This window comes from Trachinotus anak, unplaced genomic scaffold (genome assembly GCF_046630095.1).
Source record: "Trachinotus anak isolate AG129_WGS33_773 ecotype Australia unplaced genomic scaffold, CSIRO_AGI_Tana_v1 ptg000030c, whole genome shotgun sequence".
Taxonomy (NCBI): Eukaryota; Metazoa; Chordata; class Actinopteri; order Carangiformes; family Carangidae; genus Trachinotus; species Trachinotus anak.
The window spans coordinates 130,610-151,457 of NW_027273881.1; the positions used below are offsets into that span (position 1 = coordinate 130,610).

The following is a 20,848-nucleotide window of genomic DNA, read 5'->3' on the forward strand; positions in this document are numbered from 1 at the left end:
CTGTCTTTCTGTCCAATCCTGAAGCCTGTCCCCGTTCTCCTCTCACAGCTTCACTGAGGAAAGCAGCCACTGAGGAGGTTGGAGGTTCACAGGAAACACTGGATCTTTGCTCTGATACTAACTGTGTTTAGTACAATACTGCTGAGAGCAGCATGGACTGACTCCGCCCCTCTACTGACCTCAGAGTCTCCAGTCTACAGTCTGGACTCTCCACGAGACCACGGAGATCCTTCAGGGCTGAATACTGCAGGTTATTCCAGCTCAGGTCCAGTTCTCTCAGATGGGAGGGGTTGGACTTCAGAGCTGAGACCAGAGAAGAACAGCTGATCTCTGACAACCTGCAGCCCATCAACCTGAATAAAGAATCAAAGATGTAGATCAATGATTAATAATCAATCAGATTTGTCCTGATCAATGATCTTTGTCTAAAATGAGCAAAGGGACTTTGTCCTTCTGTTATTGTGGATCATCATCATGTCAGTACAACACAACATTGTCAACACAACAGTTGTGTGTGTTGTGTTACAGATGAAAACACATGGTGGTGGTGTTTAGCTCAGTGGGTAAAGCACCCGCCCCATGTGTTGAGGCTATAGTCCTCATTGCGGGCGGCCCCAGTTTGAATCCCGCTCCGAGTGGCCCTTTCCTGCATGTCATTGTCACTCTCTCTGCTTTCCTATTTCCTGTCTTTCTCAACTGCTCTATCAATAAAGGCATAAAAAGGCCAAAAAAAATAATTAAAAAAAGAAAACACACACACAGTTTGAGTTTGAGTTTAGTCCTGACACTTCACTGAAATCTACTGAAAAAAAGAAGATTGTTTCTTCACTTTCTTTGGACAAATATTAGTTGTGAGGATCTTCTGTATGTTGTTGTGATAAAAATGAATTGACTTGAACAACTAACACTGGACATTTTCTCCAGTGGATTTAGAAAACATGAGTCCTCTGACTGAGAGAAATACGAGTGTGTGAGCTGTGAAGGTTGAACTGAAGTGAACAGACATTATTCATGACAAGTGAGTGAAATGAGCTGAAACTGAAGAATCATTCTCAGTCTGAGAGAAGAACAACTGGAAACATGAGACAACAACTATTTACAATGTCATTCATTCATTCACAGTCAATGGATTCAACTTGTGTGTGAAGCTTCATTAGCTGTGGATTCAAGATATAAGATCTACAACAGTGAACTGACCCCAGAGTCTCCAGTCTACAGTCTGGACTCTGCAGAAGACCACACAGACCCTTCACTCCTGGATCCTGCAGGTTCCGGTTTCCACTCAGGTCCAGTTCTCTCAGATGGGAGGGGTTGGACTTCAGAGCTGAGACCAGAGAAGAACAGCTGATCTCTGACAACCTGCAGTACATCAATCTGAATAAAGAATCAAAGATGTGAGTTTAGGAGACAAAGTTCCTGCTTGAAACCACAAAGAGTCAAACAGACAAAGTAAAAACAGCTCTCATTAATATTCATGACAACATGCTGCTGCTTCAATAAAGACGTAGTGACTCCACCTCTTCAACTCTGCCAGCTCCACCTGTGGCTTCATCTGTACAAACTCATGTTGTGCAGATTCTACTAAAGATCCTCAAGTTTTCAAAGACAACAAACATGTCAGGCTGAAGTTTGGAGACATGAGAACAAATGTATAGAAATATATGTTCAATTCACTAGTTGAGCCTTATAAAAGAGTCGGGACCATCAGCTATTGATTATAGATCAGTTATTGTCTGACAGATTCAATGTGTTTCTCTTGGTGTTTTAAAAAGTCATGAGGTGAAAGTTGAAGAGAAACAGTCACTGGACTAAAAGCAGAGAAGAAGAAAACAGACTTTACCATGAAGATCCTCAGTGTGGATCAGTATAATATCAGCCTCATGTCTGCAGCTCAGTGTCAACACAACTTTCACATCACATTCATCTCAGCAAAGAAAGAAAACAAGGAGTCTGACCTCAGAGTCTCCAGTCTACAGTCTGAACTCTGCAGAAAACCACACAGACCCTTCACTCCTGGATCCTTCAGGTTGTGGTTTCCACTCAGGTCCAGTTCTCTCAGATGGGAGGGGTTGGACTTCAGAGCTGAGCCCAGAGAAGAACAGCTGATCTCTGACAACCTGCAGCCCCTCAATCTGAATAAAGAATCAAAGATGTGAGTTTAGGAGACAAAGTTCCTGCTTGAAACCACAAAGAGTCAAACAGACAAAGTAAAAACAGCTCTCATTAATATTCATGACAACATGCTGCTGCTTCAATAAAGACGTAGTGACTCCACCTCTTCAACTCTGCCAGCTCCACCTGTGGCTCCATCTATACAAACTCATGTTGTGCAGATTCTACTAAAGATCCTCAAGTTTTCAAAGACAACAAACATGTCAGGCTGAAGTTTGGAGACATGAGAACAAATGTATAGAAATATATATTAAATTCACTAGTTGATGGAACGGCAGAGACACAGACACCTGGTGACTGAGCTCAAATATTTAACACAGTCAAACCTACAGGATTCAAAGTGATGAAACAACCTGTTCCTATGACAACTTGGCTTTGAATATTGGAGTCAGTACAAACATCACAGAGCCTTATAAAAGTGTTGGGACCATCAGCTATTGATTATAGATCAGTTATTGTCTGACAGATTCAATGTGTTTCTGTTGGTGTTTTAAAAAGTCATGAGGTGAAAGTTGAAGAGAAACAGTCACTGGACTAAAAGCAGAGAAGAAGAAAACAGACTTTACCATGAAGATCCTCAGTGTGGATCAATATAATATCAGCCTCATGTCTGCAGCTCAGTGTCAACACAACTTTCACATCACATTCATCTCAGCACAGAAAGAAAACATGGAGTCTGACCTCAGAGTCTCCAGTCTACAGTCTGGACTCTGCAGAAAACCACACAGACCCTTCACTCCTGGATCCTGCAGGTTCTGGTTTTCACTCAGGTCCAGTTCTCTCAGATGGGAGGGGTTGGACTTCAGAGCTGAGTCCAGAGAAGAACAGCTGATCTCTGACAAACTGCAGCTCCTCAATCTGAATAAAGAATCAAAGATGTAGATCAATGATTGATAATCAATCAGATTTGTCCTGATCAATGATCTTTGTCTAAAATGAGTAGAGTGACTTTGTCCTTCTGTTATTGTGGATCTTCATCATGTCAGCCTTCTACACACATCATCCAAATGTCAGCACAACATTCATACAGCTGTTGATGTGAACACAGGTTGATCAGCTGCTGCTGACCTCAGTTCAGTCTGTAATCAGAGGAGAATCAGAGGATTCACGTCTGTTTAGTCTGTTCCCTCTCTGACACTACAGACATCAGCACAGAAACAAAACACTGAGGACGTGAACAAACAGTGAGAACTCAGTCACACTGTTCAGAACAAACATGGTGGAGCAGCTTCAATGTTCCAAAGTCACCAAACAACTGCACAATGTCACATTTACAGGAGGAGGGAAAAGATTTCTCTGTGTCCACATCTTTAAAGAAGAACTTGTGTTACTGTTGAGAACTTGAGGAGGACGAGTGCTCGGCCTCAGTCTACCACCGGTGTTACAGCCCATTCTGTGAGCCATCAGATTCTGTGACCTGCAGCAACAACCAGTTCACCTTTAGGTAACGTTCAGAGCCTCCTGCTGGAAAACACCACAGATTTATTCAGCTGATCTTCACTGAATGAGGAAGTAGAATTCATCTGATTTTCACATCAACCCCCCAGTGAGGAGCAGACTGAGTGAGGACGGGGTTAATGAAGGTCACAGAGCAGAGATCAAACCTGTGCTCACAGTCCTACAACCCTTCAGCTCAGCACAACGTCCACGGTTTAGGTCTGATAGTTGATGAACAGAGTTTCTCTGAGTGTCAGTGTCAGTCTGCTCTGGTAACTGCTCCTGAACCACAGTCACATGACCACTTGTGTTATTCATGTGATTAGAAGAAGCTCCATTCTTCAAGATCAAGTCTGAGCTTTTGTTGTGTTCACACACAATCAACTAGATATGACATGAAGGACACCTGGAGCGCTTTGAGTTCACAGTGCACAGGTTCAGAGAAGCACAACGTGGACTTGAAGAGAACAGAAGAGAGCAGCTCAGTTCAGGTAACAGGGACCATTCTGATCTGCCAACAAAACCCCTACAGCCAACCTCCCCTGGAGCTCAGCTTTCAGAGCAGGCTCCTCTGCCTCTGCTGCCAGCTCTGTGTATCTGAGCTGTTTCCTCTCAGAGGCCGTTTCTCCTGCGTCCTCCCATGGTACTGTCAGCTCCACAACATACACAAGCTGCTGTGTTTCTGACCACAACACAACATCTGCTCTCAGATCAGTGGCAGCTGTCTCCTGAGGAACTAGGAGCTGTTTTCCTGGATCTCCTCTGATTGGCCAGTCCCTCCCTGCCTTCAGCTGCATCACGCCTGTTCAAAGCTGCTTCCTGAGTCCTTCACCCTCAGCAACAAATCAAATCCATCTTGTCTCCTTCTGCCTCCAGTGAGTTCACCTCTGAGCTCTGACTCTCAGTGGCTGCTGGGAGACACCTCAGCACCTGCTGATGTCTCCAGGTGTGTGGGCCTGGAGACAGGCTTGTTTTAGCCCCTGATAGAAGGAGCCCACATGAAGCTCCACCTGATCATAGAGGACATGTTGGCTCCTCAGCTGTTTATTCACTATGATGTTGGGGAGGTGGGAGCTGCTCATAAATTGCTCCCAGCATCAATCTAATCCTTCCTGCCTCCTTGTCCCAGCTGAGTTTCCTCTTGTCTCCACTTTCCTGCCTCAGCCACTGGCCCTGCTTTGATCTGGTTTGTGTTGCAGTCTGAAGGTCTGTGGCTTCCCATGATGCTGCAGTGCTGACATCAACACACAACAACAGCTGCAATATTTGTTGGTTGCAGAGAGCTGCAGCTTTGCTGGTGTTCAGATCAGCAGCAGCAGCAGAAGATCTGTGAGACTGTTGCAGTTTGATTCTCATCAACTTTCTGATTTTAACATCAAACTCTGTCAATTCTCTGCTGCTCTGAATCACAAACACTGTGACTGCTCTCATCCAGGGGCCGAGTGGGACACTTCATTTTACCTGGAGATCACCAGTCCCAGCTGTTAATAACACACAAAGACAAACAGCAGCTAACACAAGCACAGGGCTGCTGCCAAACAACTAGCAGCTAGCTATACTAGCCACATTTAATATGAGCTGAGCTAGCAGCTAGCTACAACGCCCCTGCTTAGCATTTCAGCTGCCGGCTCTTTACTGGATGTTGAATCTCTCTGTGATTGTGGAACATTTCTCTGCTTCCTCCTCCAGTATTTGTTCTTCTTCATTCTTCTCTGCTCCACCTTTCTCCTTCTCTTTCTGCTGCTGCTTCAAACCAATGTGAACAGTGAACACACACGTTCCCTGATAACACCAACACGTCTCTGATGACTCTGTACCAGCCCCACTTCACAGCTCTTATTGGTCAGCAGCTGACCAATCACAGCTCAAGGCACACTGGGATTCTACCACCTGAGGAGGGGCCACTCATTTACCCCCCTACTGCAAATATAGACTTGGTAGCATCTGACGTGCTGGGAGAACCGAGGCTGCGAGGCTCAGTTCAGGCTGCAGGATGGTGCAGTGAGGTAGATGAATTTTATATAACACAATATTATTAGTCTACACAATAATTAGTCCGGCCCCGGCCCCCAAACGGCCCCTGGAGATTCTCCTGACCCTCCCCATCACCACTCTGCTCATGGTCTCATCTTCCTTATTTCTCTTCACTGGCTGATTTTTTAAATCCTCACACAGAAATCCTGAAAATGAACCAACCAATGAAAAACTGGAACTTCACAGGTTTGAACTGAATATAAAACTACAACAGCTCCAGTCAGTGAACTGACCTCAGAGTCTCCAGTCTACAGTTTGGACTCTCCAGTCCAGCACACAGCTGCTTCACTCCTGAATCCTTCATGTAGTTTCCACTCAGGTCCAGGTGTCTCAGATGGGAGGGGTTGGACTTCAGAGCTGAGGACATTAATTCACAGTGAGTCTCTGAGAGTCCACAATTAACAAGTCTGTGATGAGAGAAAATATAAAATGTGTCAGAATAAAATCAGACAGTTTGTAATAAAAGACACTGAAGTTAAAATGCATCTGATGAGAAAAGATGATGATGTGATGAACATCTGCTCTTCACATCTGTGGCTCAGCTCATCTTATCTGATTGTGTTTGACATGAAACAATAATTCTCATCACTCTCTCTCAGACCTGCAGAGTTTCATGGGGATCTTTGTTGTGCAGATGAAGGAGGGAAAATGATGTTACATTTCTGCTTCCATCATATGATTTGATCCAGAGTCAGAATCTTGTTCAGAAAAACAGTTTTATTCTCCAGTGTTTTTAAACTGACTCCAGATTGCTTGGCTCTGCTGCCTCTCTGTAGAAGTCAACACACACCACTGCATAAAACACATCTGGCTCATTGTGGTGAATCAGTGGCAGCGCCCACGTTGATCCATGAACAAACTGTCCTCAGTAAAACACTAGTGATCAACACTTAGTGGACTCTACAGTTACAACCTGGAAGTGTGTGTGTGTGTGTGTGTGTGTGTGTGTGTGTGCAGCTCTACAGTGAAATAAGATTTTCCTCATTTGAAACTGTAAACCAATAGAAAATCAATATGTGGCGTCATTGTTGATGTGGTGGCGGCCTGTCACAGATAAATCAGTGTGTGGGAAACACTGAGGTCTAATCTACAGATACTGAGCCCACACATGTCTTGATGTCCGGTGGGAACATTTCCACACCGTGGCATCCCTACTCCAGAACATTTCTCCTGAGCTCAACTCCTAAGAGTCTACACAATAATTAGTCCGGCCCCGGCCCCCAAACGGCCCCCGGGGATTCTCCTGACCCTCCCCATCACCACTCTGCTCCTGGTCTCATCTTCCTTCTTTCTGTCTGATTTTTTAAATCCTCACACAGAAATCCTTAAAATGAACCAACCAATGAAAAACTGGAACTTCACAGATTTGAACTGAATATAAAACTACAACAGCTCCAGTCAGTGAACTGACCTCAGAGTCTCCAGTCTACAGTTTGGACTCTCCAGTCCAGCACACAGCTGCTTCACTGCTGAATCCTTCAGGTCCCAGTTTCCACTCAGGTCCAGGTGTCTCAGATGGGAGGGGTTGGACTTCAGAGCTGAGGACATTAATTCACAGTGATTCTCTGAGAGTCCACAACCAACAAGTCTGTGATGAGAGAAAATATAAAATGTGTTAGAATAAAATCAGACAGTTTGTAATAAAAGACACTGAAGTTAAAATGCATCTGATGAGAAAAGATGACGATGTGATGAACATCTGCTCTTCACATCTGTGGCTCAGCTCATCTTATCTGATTGTGTTTGACATGAAACAATAATTCTCATCACTCTCTCTGTGACCTGCAGAGTTTCATGGGGATCTTTGTTGTGCAGATGAAGGAGGGAAAATGATGTTACATTTCTGCTTCCATCATATGATTTGATCCAGAGTCAGAATCTTGTTCAGAAAAACAGTTTTATTCTCCACTGTTTTTAAACTGACTCCAGATTGCTTGGCTCTGCTGCCTCTCTGTCGAAGTCAACACACACCACTGCATAAAACACATCTGGCTCATTGTGGTGAATCAGTGGCAGCGCCCACGTTGATCCATGAACAAACTGTCCTCAGTAAAACACTAGTGATCAACACTTAGTGGACTCTACAGTTACAACCTGGAAGTGTGTGTGTGTGTGTGTGTGTGTGTGTGCGCAGCTCTACAGTGAAATAAGATTTTCCTTATTTGAAACTGTAAACCAATAGAAAATCAATATGTGGCGTCATTGTTGATGTAGTGGTGGCCTGTCTCAGACAAATCAGTGTGTGGGTAACACTGATGTCTAATCTACAGATACTGAGCCCACACACGTCTTAATGTCCGGTGGGAACATTTCCACACCGTGGCATCCCTACTCCAGAACATTTCTCCTGAGGTCAACTCAGTCAACAGTTCAATCGAATCTCTGTTTGCTGCCTGGTTTTCACAGAAGGTCCTCACAGAAACATGACACTGAGCTCTGGTGTGTAGAAGAAGACTGAATCCTCCCATTCTGCTCTGATAGATTCACACCTGTGTTCTTGGCTGAAGCTGAACATTTCCTGATACGACTCTCCTCTACAGCAACAAGAGAGAAAACACCTGGGACTTTCTGTCTCATTCAACACAATCTATGGAAAGACTTTAAAGCTCCACCATGACACTTGAAAAAAAAGCTCACTCTTCAACATGAAAAGTTCAATAATCAATAAAGCTCAGCCTTGATCAGGTCAATACACTCAGGGGTTTACATCTCCACTCTTGTTCTGCTTTGACCAGTTGAGTCATTTCACTGATTTGATGACTTTTCTCTGCTTGTGCAGCTGTTACATTCTGTTTGATCATGAACCATTATCCCATCAGTGTTTGCTGTTACCACAGTGGCTGCTGTTCAGCTCCACTTTTAAAGCAGCTTTCATTGGAGCCCACTGTTTTTGTCTCCTGTGATTTAAAGCGGGGGAGGCGTCCCCTAACATCCTCCATGCTCATCATGACTTCAGTCATCTCTGGACAATGATTCAGGTCTTATACAAACTTTACTAAACACCTGCTAGAACCTGCTCATTAGAGCTTCACTGCATTCACTGTTCACTGTCGAACACTGATGACTGTTGTCATAGAAACCTCATGAGTCCTGAATGCAGACCTCCACAGATTCATCACTGCTTCCTGTAACACTGTCACAATGGACAGTTTCAACAAAGCTGAACCAGAGACATCTTCTTTTTTTATTCACACATTCTTCTTCCTCAGAAAAACCTGCTGCCTACATTACCCACAATGCACCTCAACCACCAACCCTCAGCTGTTAGATTAAGGTTATGCAGCAGAGATGAGGGGGGCTACAGAGGTCTGGTTTCATCTTCAGACTCCGCCCACACTGACTCAGGTGACATCACCTGAGGACATTTATCAGACTGCACAGCTGGAGACACTAAAGGTTTAATACTACTGTTTTCTCATATGCAGGTGTCCTCCCCAACACCTGGAAACACCTGGAAACACCTGGAAACACACACTGAGGTGTAAGATCAGTGGAGCTGCTTTAATTAGTTTGATCAGGTTTGAATTAAACCAAAAAGACTCAAAACAACACAGAACATTAACAAATCAATGAAGCATCCAACAATTATTACAAATAAACAAAACAAGTGTTTTTATGAACTTAACAGCAACAATCACAACCAACTGAAACATCTACATTGTGGTGCTCACAGCATTTACAACACCTCCAGAAAAAACACAACTGACCTTTGATTGTTTCAAAGTAAAACTAAGAATAATGAGAATAAATGAAAACTGTGTTTTTCTGAATTTGACTCAACTATTGATCTAATCTACTGATTGATAATTATATTGATCATGTCTGGACTCACCGAGCCTTCCTGCAGTTCCTCACAGCTGGGATCAGTCTCAGTCGTCCCTCCTCTGATGTGTTGCACTTATTCAGGTCCAACTCATCCAGAACCTCCTCTGACATCTGCAGCATGTAGGCCAGAGCTGAGCAGTGGATCTCAGAGACTATCTTCTTTGATCTGGTCTCTGACTTCAGGAACTCTTGGATCTCCTGATGAACTGAGTGGTCCTTCATCTCCATCCGACAGTGGAAGATGTTGATTCTTCTGTTATCACTTTTCATCTTCTTAAGGTTGTAGATGGCTCTCTGGATGGTTTCTGGACTGTTCTCTGTCTGACCCAGCAGACCTCCTAAGAGTCTCTGGTTGGACTCCAGAGAGAGGCCATGAAGGAAGCGAACAAACAGGTCCAGGTGACCATTTTTACTTTTGAGGGATTTCTCCATGGCTGCACTCAGGAAGACATCCAGAGATGGAGAATGACGATCATGGTTTCCAAACATCCCAGAAACCTTCTTGAGCGACATTGGAGTTGAGTCCCTGTGTTTGTAATCTTGTCCCAGGAAATTCTCCATGTTGTACCGGTTGTAATAATTCCTGTCTTGTCTCAGGAAGTTCTCCAGGACCTCTGTGTTCCTGTTGGTGTAACAGTGGAACATGTAGACTGCAGCCAGAAACTCCTGAATACTCAGATGAACAAAGCAGTAGACTGTTTTCTGGAAGATCACACTCTCTCTTTTGAAGATCTCAGTACAGAGTCCTGAGTACACCGAGGCCTCTGTGACATCCAGACCACACTGCTCCAGGTCTTCTTGGTAGAACATGATGTTTCCTTTCTCCAGATGTTCAAACGCCAGCCTCCCCAGCTTCAGAAGAATTTCCCTGTCAGCCTCCATCAGCTCCTGTGGACTCGTCAAATGTCCCTCATCATACTTGAGCTTCTTCCTCTTTGTCTGAACCAGCAGGAAGTGTGAGAACAGGTCAGTCAGGGTCTGGGGCAGCTCTCCTCTCTGCTCTGTAGTCAACATGTGCTCCAGAACTGTAGCAGTGATCCAGCAGAAGACTGGGACTTGACACATGATGTGGAGGCTCCTGGACTTCTTGATGTGTGAGATGGTTCTGCTGGACAGCTCTTCATCACTGGATCTCCTCCCGAAGTACTCCTCCTTCTGGGCGTCAGTGAAGCCTCGTACCTCTGTTACCCTGTCAACACATGTAGGAGGAATCTGATTGGCTGCTGCAGGTCTGGAAGTGATCCAGACCAGAGCCAAAGGAAGCAGGTTCCCCTGGATGAGGTTTGTCAGCAGCAGGTTGACTGATGACGTCTGTGTGACATCAGACACAACCTCCCTGTTGGTGAAATCCAGTGAAAGTCTGCTTTCATCCAGGCCGTCCAAGATGAACAGAACTTTACAGACAGCCAGCTGCTCTGCTGTGACCTTCTGTAATGTTGGATGGAAAACACGGAGCAGCCTGAGAAGACTGTACTGCTGCTTTCTGATCAGGTTCAGCTCCCTGAACGAAAGCAGAACCAGCAGACTGACATCTTGGTTCTCCAAGCCCTCTGCCCAGTCCAGACTGAACTTCTGCACTGAGAAGGTTTTTCCAATGCCAGCGACACCATTGGTCAGAACCACTCTGATGGGTCTCTGTTGGTCAGGTAAGGCTTTAAAGATGTCGTGGCACTTGATTGGAGCGTCATGGAGGGTCTTCATCTTGGAAGCTGTCTCCAGCTGCCTCACCTCATGTTGGGTATTAACCTCTTCACTCTGTCCCTCTGTGATGTAGAGCTCAGTGTAGATCCTGTTGAGGAGGGTTCCACTTCCTGTTCCATCACTTCCTTCAGTCACACGTTCACATCTGCTCCTCAGACTGATCTTATGTTGATCTAAAACCTCCTGCAGACCACTATCTGCTGAAAGAGAAGAGACAATGTCAGACTGAAGACAGAGAATCTGAGAATCTGCTGATTATTTTCATCAGCTACAGAAAAACTAAAGACCAGCAAAGAAAAGCTTTTTAATGTTGTGCTTTTTAGAATCATCTGAAATGTCAGTGCTGTGTGATAGAACAACTGACCCTGGAGAAAACAACAGGTCCTGGTTTCAGAAGTGAAGACATCAGCAGACACATGTTCAGTCTCACTTTGTACAGTGCTGCTCTGACTGGCTGTCTGCAGGCCAGGTCTGGTTCTGGGTCTTTGTCCACACTGGGGACAGGAGGGGTTTCCTGAAGACCCAGACTGGACCCAGGATGAGGTGACCCATTTCCACAGCCTGTAGAGAATGGATCCTTTGGGGTCCTTCTGGACGTCCTGACACAGAGCACAGCAGGACAGCTGCTCCTCCACAGAGACACCACTCCTCTTCCTCCCTCTATGAAGACATGTCTTCATCACTAACATGTCACAGTCAAATATGTCTAATAACTGAATCATCTTCAGCTCAGTTTACAGAAGAAACTGTCTCTTACTGTGAGTCTGAGGGTCCAGGTTCAGGACTGAAGACTGGAGGACAAAACTCTTTGGACTGGTCACTCTTCATAGACAGACAGCTGGATCCTGGAGACTCTGCTCTCAGTCTGTGGTTCTGACCACTGCAAACACAAACATGTTTTTATTCATATCACATCGATCACTGATCAATTCTCTGATGACAGAGTCATTGTGACGATTGAATTTTTAATTCTGAATTTATGAACATTGAAAAACAACAGTGAAATGAGTTCTTGAAAATTTCACAAGTTGGTGGCCTGCAAGCTGCTGAGACGTGCTGGTCTCATTCAGTCCAGCAGGAGGGTCCTCACATCAAAAACATTGGAGCAAATATTCAAAAAGGAATCATCTGGATGAACTGACCACATCTTATAAATTATAAACAGTCACGCTCTCATCTGAAAAAGTATGAAAACTCAGTAAAGTGATATGAAAACAGTCCTAGGACCAAAGTTGTAAGAGCTTTGAGTCTGGATTGACTGTGATCTTTTATTTTGGTACTTCCTCTGAACAGAATTAGCATATTAGCGAAATATTAAGTTTCACTCATGTTTAGATTTAGCATTCAAATTCAGATTTAACATTTAAATTTAAAAGTTGACTAAATGGGGTGAAATGTTGTTTTTTCAGTATGAACCACTTTACAATCAGCGGCCCATATTACATAGAGCCTGAAATCTGTATAAACAGCTGACAAATATCTAGTTTGATGTTAAAAAGGCTCAGTCATTTCCTCCAACAGCTGCTCACTGTAGTTTGGATCAAACTAACTGTGGAGAGTGAAGCTCTGATATGTGAAACTCATCATTCAGGCTGTAAAATGACCCTGCAAAGTGTGGTCAACTCTGTTAGATGCGACACTATGGCGGCTGTTACAAGAAGTGACATCACTGCAGGAGCTCAACACACTAAACACTGTTACAGAGACAGTTTGGAGGTTCACAGGTTTGTAGCAGGTCTCTTACTGTGAGTCTGAGGGTCCAGGTTCAGCACTGAGGGATTCATCTTTGGACCGGTGACTCTTCACAGACAGCCAGCTGGGTCCTGGAGACTCTGCTCTGTCCTCCTCTTCCTCCACACAATCACTCATCTTCAGGACTTCAGTCAGTCTGAGAGGGAAACCAGTAACACTGACTGTGAGCTCACACACACAAGAGTCAGGACAAACAAGCTGCTCAAGAGACACACACACACACACACACACACACACACACACACACACACACACACACACACACACTTCTTCCCTCCACAATCCACAGGGACAAACTGACTCAGAGACTTTGACAGTGAAATAATAATAATGTTGTGTTAACACTCACCTGCATCAGCCTTCAGTTTCCCTCCTTCTGCTCCGTCCACTTCAAATGGAGTCTGAGCTCAGTGAACACTTTCACTTTCAGCTGCTCCTCCCCTCTGCACTTACAAGAAGTCACATGACTCTGTGTGTGTGTGTGTGTGTGTGTGTGTGTGTGTGTTAAAAACAGGTTTGACATGTTCCACCATCATTTATTAAAAACAGACTCTACCTTATTCACCTTTCTATAAAAGAATTATTTATTAGGGTTAGGGTAATAACCCTATGTTTTAGTTTTAAACTCATCTCTTCTTCTCTGTTTCCTCCTCCGTCCACTCTCCTCCAGAGTCTTCAGCCACTTAAACAGAGACTTTCAGAAACACTGCTGGACCTGTTTTATTTTGAAAACTCCAGGGTTGTGTTGTAGTCCGGACAGAAACAGAGACCTTTGGAAACGATGACATAGACACCCGCGGTGGCTCCTGATTGGCTCTTATCAGCCTCGACTACAAGGACTGCACAATCCAGAAAATCTCAGGATTGGATTCAAAATTGACTCTGGTTGTGTAACAAGATGATGAAAAAGGATTTTTCTGACTTAGAAAACAAACAGTTAAATGAAGCATTTTCTAAACTTTCCGGAGTTTGTATGAATCCTGAACTTCATTCCTGCAGACTGGTGAACCCCTCTCTCCCTTCAGAACAACTGCTTCTGACTGTTCACACTGAGAAACAGCATTGTTCATGACCTGAGTGAGTGAGTGAGTGAGTGAGTTAGTAGGACCATATAAAAACTACTACAGTTAGCAGGTGTAACTGATCCAGGCCACTGGAGCTGGTTGGAAACGAACCCTGTCAGAACCATTACGTTAAGATATAATGACAATACAACAATAAAAATACAACAGTGTAGAATCTCAGTGTTTACCTGAACTTACCTTTGGTGAAATGTGTGAACTCTGATGGTTGCCAGTGTTTGCCCTCCCCAGGGACAGAGGCACATTTGATTGTACAGATCCACAATCTCCTCCTCTCTGGGTTTTCTTTCTCTGACAGGATTCTGTAGAAGCACAAGTCAGACTTGTCTCCTCGTCTGTTGGTGCATCCAGCTGCACAAAGACTGTTCTGGCCAAACAAACCAAAGAACCTTGTAATGGAAGGAAGCATTGGGTGCGTTGGAGATGGACTTAAGCTGACTTCACCTGACTTGATAGTCAACGTGATCTACCAGTGACTGCAGGGGTGGAGTATAAAACCACTGCAATATATCAGACTGATTTATGTTAACATGTCAGACCGTTTAGCAAAACCTATAAACTCTGTTTACTTACCCAAACACGTGGTTCTGAATCATTTTCAGGCCAAAGACAAGTTTACACCAGTCTCTGACACATGAAATTACATTTAGTAGGGATGTCGCGACAACCACTGCAGTACCAAATGGTACTTTTGTTTTTTTCCTACAGTGTTGTAGGTACTGTAAATGTCGTAGGTACTGGAGATCTGATTCTTCCAGGACTGACAAGAGACTGTTCCAGACTGTTCTAGTCTGACATTAAACTCAGAGAGAAGAAGAAGACAGGTACAGTAACAACAACAACATGTGGAATGACAGCAGCAGGTTCAGGTGCAGCAGCAGGTCCAAAAAAAAACCACACCATGCCTGGTGTCTGCAGTTTATGATCTGACTCAGATCATCAGGACAAGTTGTAGAGGAGCAGAAGTCAGTGTGTAAACGGAGCCACAGGAGGAAACAGCTCAGAGACAGACATCAGATCTGTACAGAGTTCAGGCTGAGTGAGTCTCAGTTGTTCACTTTATATTAACAACATGTCGTCAACATGTTCATGATCTCAAATTAGAGCTGAAACGATTCCTCAAGCTTCATTTAATCCATATGACGGCTCAGTTCTCTGCTTACACTGTTGATACATGAGGGAAGGCAGACGTGATTTGATGGAACAGTTTGGAAAATGGAGAAAAATCCTGCCAGAACTTGTTTGGCCTCTTACACCATGCCACAAAGTGAACCAAGAAGACAGTAAATGCTTTACGCTGGAACTGTAGTTAGGTTAAAACCTGCAGTTCTGAAAGTTAAGCTCTATCAACTTAAAGGCAGGATGTTATTATTTTATTTATTTTTCTATTAATGCCTTATTTTGTCTTGTGTGCATTTAGGAAATGACTATTTGACAATTTGAAATGACTTACCTTAGAACTTCAATTAGAAGCCGAGTCCATTTTACTGTCCTGGTGTGGCTGCACAGTTTGTCAAATAAACGCAGGTCTCAATTAGACGCCCGCTTCTCTGGATGTATCGTCCCTGTCAGTTATCTAATTTGTTCATGCAAATAAAGGTTTAAATAACTATGGCAATCTTCAGCTTTCATCCTTTCTAAAGTAGGCTACCTGTATTTTGATATGGTCCTCTCTCTCTCTCTCTCTCTCTCTCTCTGTACATGTGGTTGTCCAGATACGCTGTCTCTCAGAGCTAGATCAAATGAATTTGTTGTAATATGTTATTGGATAGCCTGGTAATATTAATATGAGCATTATTCATACTGATTTAATGAATCAATTTGACAGTATTTCCCATAATTCCTGTGCATGAGTTTTGTGCAGATGGAATTAATGGCCTGTCCCATGTAGACACCTGTCCCAAATATAGGTCAGTGGAATTCAGTGACTGAAGCAGATAAAAGCCCGAGCTATCAATTTAAGTTTTATGGTTCTTATTTTTTATGTATTTGTTTTTGAATTTCACAAACCGAGAATGTAACATGGTACTTGCACTACATGGCTTCAGTTTTTACAGATGATATTGTATGAAAAATAAGCAATAAAAATGAAGTGATTTTTCTTGAAAGTAAACCACTTACTTTCTCATTTTATGAGACCTGTTTTCTCTTTTTTATATTTTCTATTGCTCTTTAATAAGACAAAAATAGTTCTTATCAAGATACTCGATCAATCGATAAAATAATTGGTAGAATACTCAATTATTAAATGAATCAGCAGCTGCAGTCTGATGTCAAGTTACTGTTCCTGTATGTGAACTATGACGATGACTTCTGTTGTAGCAACGCTCCACACACAATGTTCACCGAGGATAACATTAGCTTGTTCAGGCTAACATTAGCTTGTTTAGGCTAATATTAGCTTGAATAGGCTAACATTAGCTTGTTTATGCTAACGTTAGCTTGTTTATGCTAACATTAGCTTGTTCAGGCTACCGTTAGCTTGTTTATGCTAACATTAGCTTGTTCAGGCTACTGTTAGCTTGTTTATGCTAACATTAGCTTGTTTAGGCTAACATTAGCTTGTTCAGGCTACCGTTAGCTTGTTTAGGCTAACGTTAGCTAATTTAGGCTACCGTTAGCTTGTTCAGGCTAACATTAGCTTGTTCAGGCTACCGTTAGCTTGTTCAGGCTAACATTAGCTTGTTTATGCTACCGTTAGCTTGTTTAGGCTAACATTAGCTTGTTCAGGCTAACATGAGCTTGTTCAGGCTAACATTAGCTTGTTCAGGCTAACGTGGCGACAGCTCATCATGTGAGCTGGGAGCTTATAACATTAGCAGCTACAGTCTCCACTGTTCAGTCTGTCAGAATATAACAGTGACTTTTAAATGAATATTTTCCCTCCATGACTCTGTCCCCTCGTCGCTCAGTTGAACTCCTGCTGGACACTGACTGTATGGAGGTGTGTGTACATGCTGCTGACCTGTGTGGAGACATTTGTTTCTTTTCCCCTCATCAGGTAAATATTCTTCTCAGTGTCCATTAAACACTGGAAACACTTGCACTTTAACTGAACACGCTCAGAAGAATTCAGCATTATAACATCACTCACACACTAACAGTGGAGGGCGTCTCCTGCCGGCAGCTGTGGTAACTCCAGTCTGCTTCTCCAGCAGGATCATGGTTTGATCTCTGGATCTGGATGATGATCTGCTGCCATGTGACCCAGTTATGTTCGGCAGTCACTAGTTCAGTTGTATTGTGCACCACCCACTTAGGTGAGGCTGGGTAAGGTCACTATATGTCTGCTTAGGGGTTAGGGTGGGCTATACCATATACACTATCTGACTATCAAGTGGTTGTTCAGTTATTTCTAGGTGCTGCAACTGTCTTTGTAAAATGTTACTTAGTTTAGTCAGATTTGAAATGTGAAACCATCTCCCTCAGTTCTCTGGTCCCGTTTTCTAAGTGCTTTCTGTCTCATTCATTGTGTGACTCTTACATTGTTGGTCCCCTGGTGAACACTGGTGACTGTGTGGGAGGGTTTGCGTTGTGGCCTACCTCAGTGACTCTGTCTGCTCTGGACTTATCTTTTTCCTTCCTCTGTCTCTGAAGTCTTTGCCTCTCCTCTTCATGCTCCTTCTGCTGCTCTGTTGGTTGCTGTGACATCAGCAGCTGCCTCCTTGTCTCCATCTCTGTCTGCTGTAATTAACAATGTCCCTCATCATCTTTATTTTCTTCACTGAGCAAAAATCTTTCTTACCAGCATTTCATCATTACACTGTGGATCAGAAACAGAAATGTAACTGTAACTGACATGTTTCATATCTAAACTCATAACCCAGCAGTGTAGCAACAAGTGCAGTTAATACAACATGACAATTCATCACAAGGAGCTCAAAAGAAGCTTTTTCTGTCACATGAAAACTTTTTTGTGATCAACAAACTGCACACAGGAATTAAAAAACAATGCAGTCACATGTAATAAAATACTTATTAAATCATCTTTATTTTTCATGTTATCGGTTAAAGAAACTGCAGAAAGTCACAAATGCAACAATTTCAAACCTTTCATGTGAAATTTCTTCCAGAGCAAGTAAATCTACACAGTTTTCCACACATGCAACTTAGACAACAAGTAAAACAAAGTTTCCTGCTTCAAACTGTGTTGTACAAGAGGAAAAAGTACGTTGGCATCTCCTGACTACAAACAGAGATGCACATCTTAATATAATGCCTGTTGGATTGTAACTGATGAAAAAAGTGAGTCACTGAACAGGAAAACACAGGAAAAGTAAATTCTCCTTTTCCACAACATGAAACAGTTTGACCAAAGAGAAATAAGAGAGTGAAGCGAGGAGGTCTTACCTGTCCACAGGCCAAATGTACATAGGACTGTAGAGCTCTACTGTCCTGCAGATGATATGCAAATGAGCCTCTATGATGTCAGAGGACGTCACAACATGAGCATTCTATTCCAGCTGTCAGTTCTATTGTCAATGAATTCCAATCATATTATACAGTGAAATCATGTAGAGCACATTTCTTAACAAAAGTACAGGTGAAATAAAGTTCAATAAAATATATAACACAATTTATAACTTATTTATTTACTGTATTTATAAGAGACAATGTACAATATTAAAATCTGATCCCAATGTAACTATATATCTATCCCAATAAAGCTTCCACACAGTGATGAAACAGCACTGAGCAAACTAAACAAGACAAATTACATCCAGTATCTCTCTCACACACACACACACACGGGCTTTTGTGTACTACAGGTACACTACTCCACAAACCAGTCTGTTGGTGTATTAGAGGGACACCACTTTCCACTCTCACCACAGACATGTGGTAGAGATCAAAAAATCTGTTTTTAAACCCACAACACAGATTTCACTTCAGAGTTTGTTTACACAAGACACAACTAAAAGTATAACAACCTGACAATATACATAATTATGAGGACAACAGATAATTAGATACCTAAGCCACGCCCGTGACACAGAATAGTATTAGAAGGACTGACATAATTTGTAAGGACAGTGAATATACAACACACAAAAATGTCACTTTAGTGTATTAAAGGGTCAAACATGAATAAATAGAACATGGATAAACACAAACACAAAAGTGAACGCATCGTGTATTAATTGTATTCTCAGTGTGGAGAAGCAGACACTACCACCACGCCAGAAAGGCTTTTAGCCATGACACAAAACTAATAAAATCAATATCAGTTTAAGTGTATGCTATATTAAGAATATTTTTACTGCTTTACCTTGCCATCAAACAGCCCTTTCCGTCAGGAAACTGAGATTATATCGCTTGTTAATTCACTCCATCCAGCACAACAAACTCCATTGACAAAAACAGCAATTTTACCCCGCATCTCACAGAAGTTGCTGGTCTACTGCTGCCTCAATTAGTATGGTTAATTGTGTTACTTTATGTCTTCGGTGTTAGTTCGGGTTAGTTGTGATTTCGTCTAATGTGTGTGATAGCTACACTGACTACGTACGTCATACAATCCGCTTCAAAAATCCCGAACTATATCATTTTATAATAGTTTGAGTAAGGGAGTGAACCCGCAGTGGAATGATTACCGTGTTTGCTATGTAACGTTAACAGTGAGTTTACACTCTCACTGATTTAGCAATGCTGCTAGCAAAGTTACTTAGCCGAGAAGCTAGCGTTAGCTTTCATTCAGAACTTATCGTTCTTTGTCGTCAAAGTTAATCTTCGTCCCACATGTTTTGCATACTGCAGTTCGTTTTTTGTTGACCACCTCGTAGTTTTTATACCCGAACAAAACTATCTTTGGTATCATTTTTGCCAGCTCGCGCCGTTGTTTGGCAATTCTTCTTCGTTGGTTGTCCTGCAATTTGATTGGATGGATGCTGTTGATCAAAACAATGTGGATCGAATTTGATTGGATGTTGTACCGACAGCGCGCACACACACACGCACACACACAGAGGGAGAGAGAGAGAGAGAGAGACGCACACAAGTGGTCCTACATACGTAACATACTTTTTAATCTTTAGGGAAAGTAGCGAGTCTTTTCAAGTCAAAATGCTCAAGTTGCAAGTCTCTTTACATTTGGTCAAGTCGAGTCAAAAGTCATCAAATTCATGACTCGAGTCTGACTCGAGTCCAAGTCATGTGACTCGAGTCCACACCTCTGCCTGATACCTTTTGCTTTCAGATGTCACATGACCATCTTTTGGCCTGTGTTTGAACAAGTGCCAATGAAGTCCATCATCACTTTTTTCATGTCTTCATGACTTATATCAGTGTAAGTCTGCCGCACCGACAGCTGGTACTGCAACATTTTCCTCCAGATTGTGCGTGGACTTCCACCAAACACTGTGACAGTTTCTCCAACAGTAAAATGTTCATCCAGCAAATTCTGCAGCTGCTCTTCATGAAGGAAGAAAACCCTTTGGCAAAGCATGATTATCCAGTTCATGTAAACCCATATGCAACAGTGAAAAGATCTCCTCCTCATGCTGTAGTGTTCCGGTTCCAGCTAATCTGGATCAGACAGAGATAATGCTTCGCAAGCAAAACAAGAAGTGGTCACACTGTGTATCTGGTGCAGTCTGTCTCAGTTCTGTACTCAGTGACTGTGGACTGGATCAGATCCAGAACCTCCTGAGAAACTGGCTGAAATAAAGAAAGTCATGTCAAGTTTATGTGTCTCCATCCCACCATCACAGTTTGGTCACTGGTCTCTTTGGGAGAAGGGCTGGGTGATAGGACCAAAACATCATATCAAACATATTCATTTTAATGGTAGAACAGTATTTGATAAAGTATAGTTTTACATTATAATTGACACTCTTAAAACATTT

At 42.9% G+C, this 20,848-nt stretch overlaps 2 protein-coding genes across 10 annotated transcripts in view; one reads left to right on the plus strand and one right to left on the minus strand.

The window, feature by feature from the left end:
* Positions 1-20,848, plus strand: part of LOC139612045 (NACHT, LRR and PYD domains-containing protein 12-like) — a 606,901-nt gene that overhangs the window by 122,641 nt on the left and 463,412 nt on the right. The window lies entirely within an intron of this gene.
* LOC139612046 (NACHT, LRR and PYD domains-containing protein 12-like) overlaps positions 1-20,848 on the minus strand; it is a 286,486-nt gene that overhangs the window by 59,955 nt on the left and 205,683 nt on the right. For all 7 annotated transcript variants that reach the window (XM_071467173.1, XM_071467178.1, XM_071467176.1 and 4 more), the window contains one exon: positions 2,854-3,030. In XM_071467173.1, the coding sequence (XP_071323274.1) occupies positions 2,854-3,030 (177 nt within the window). The remainder of the gene's footprint in view (positions 1-2,853; positions 3,031-20,848) is intronic.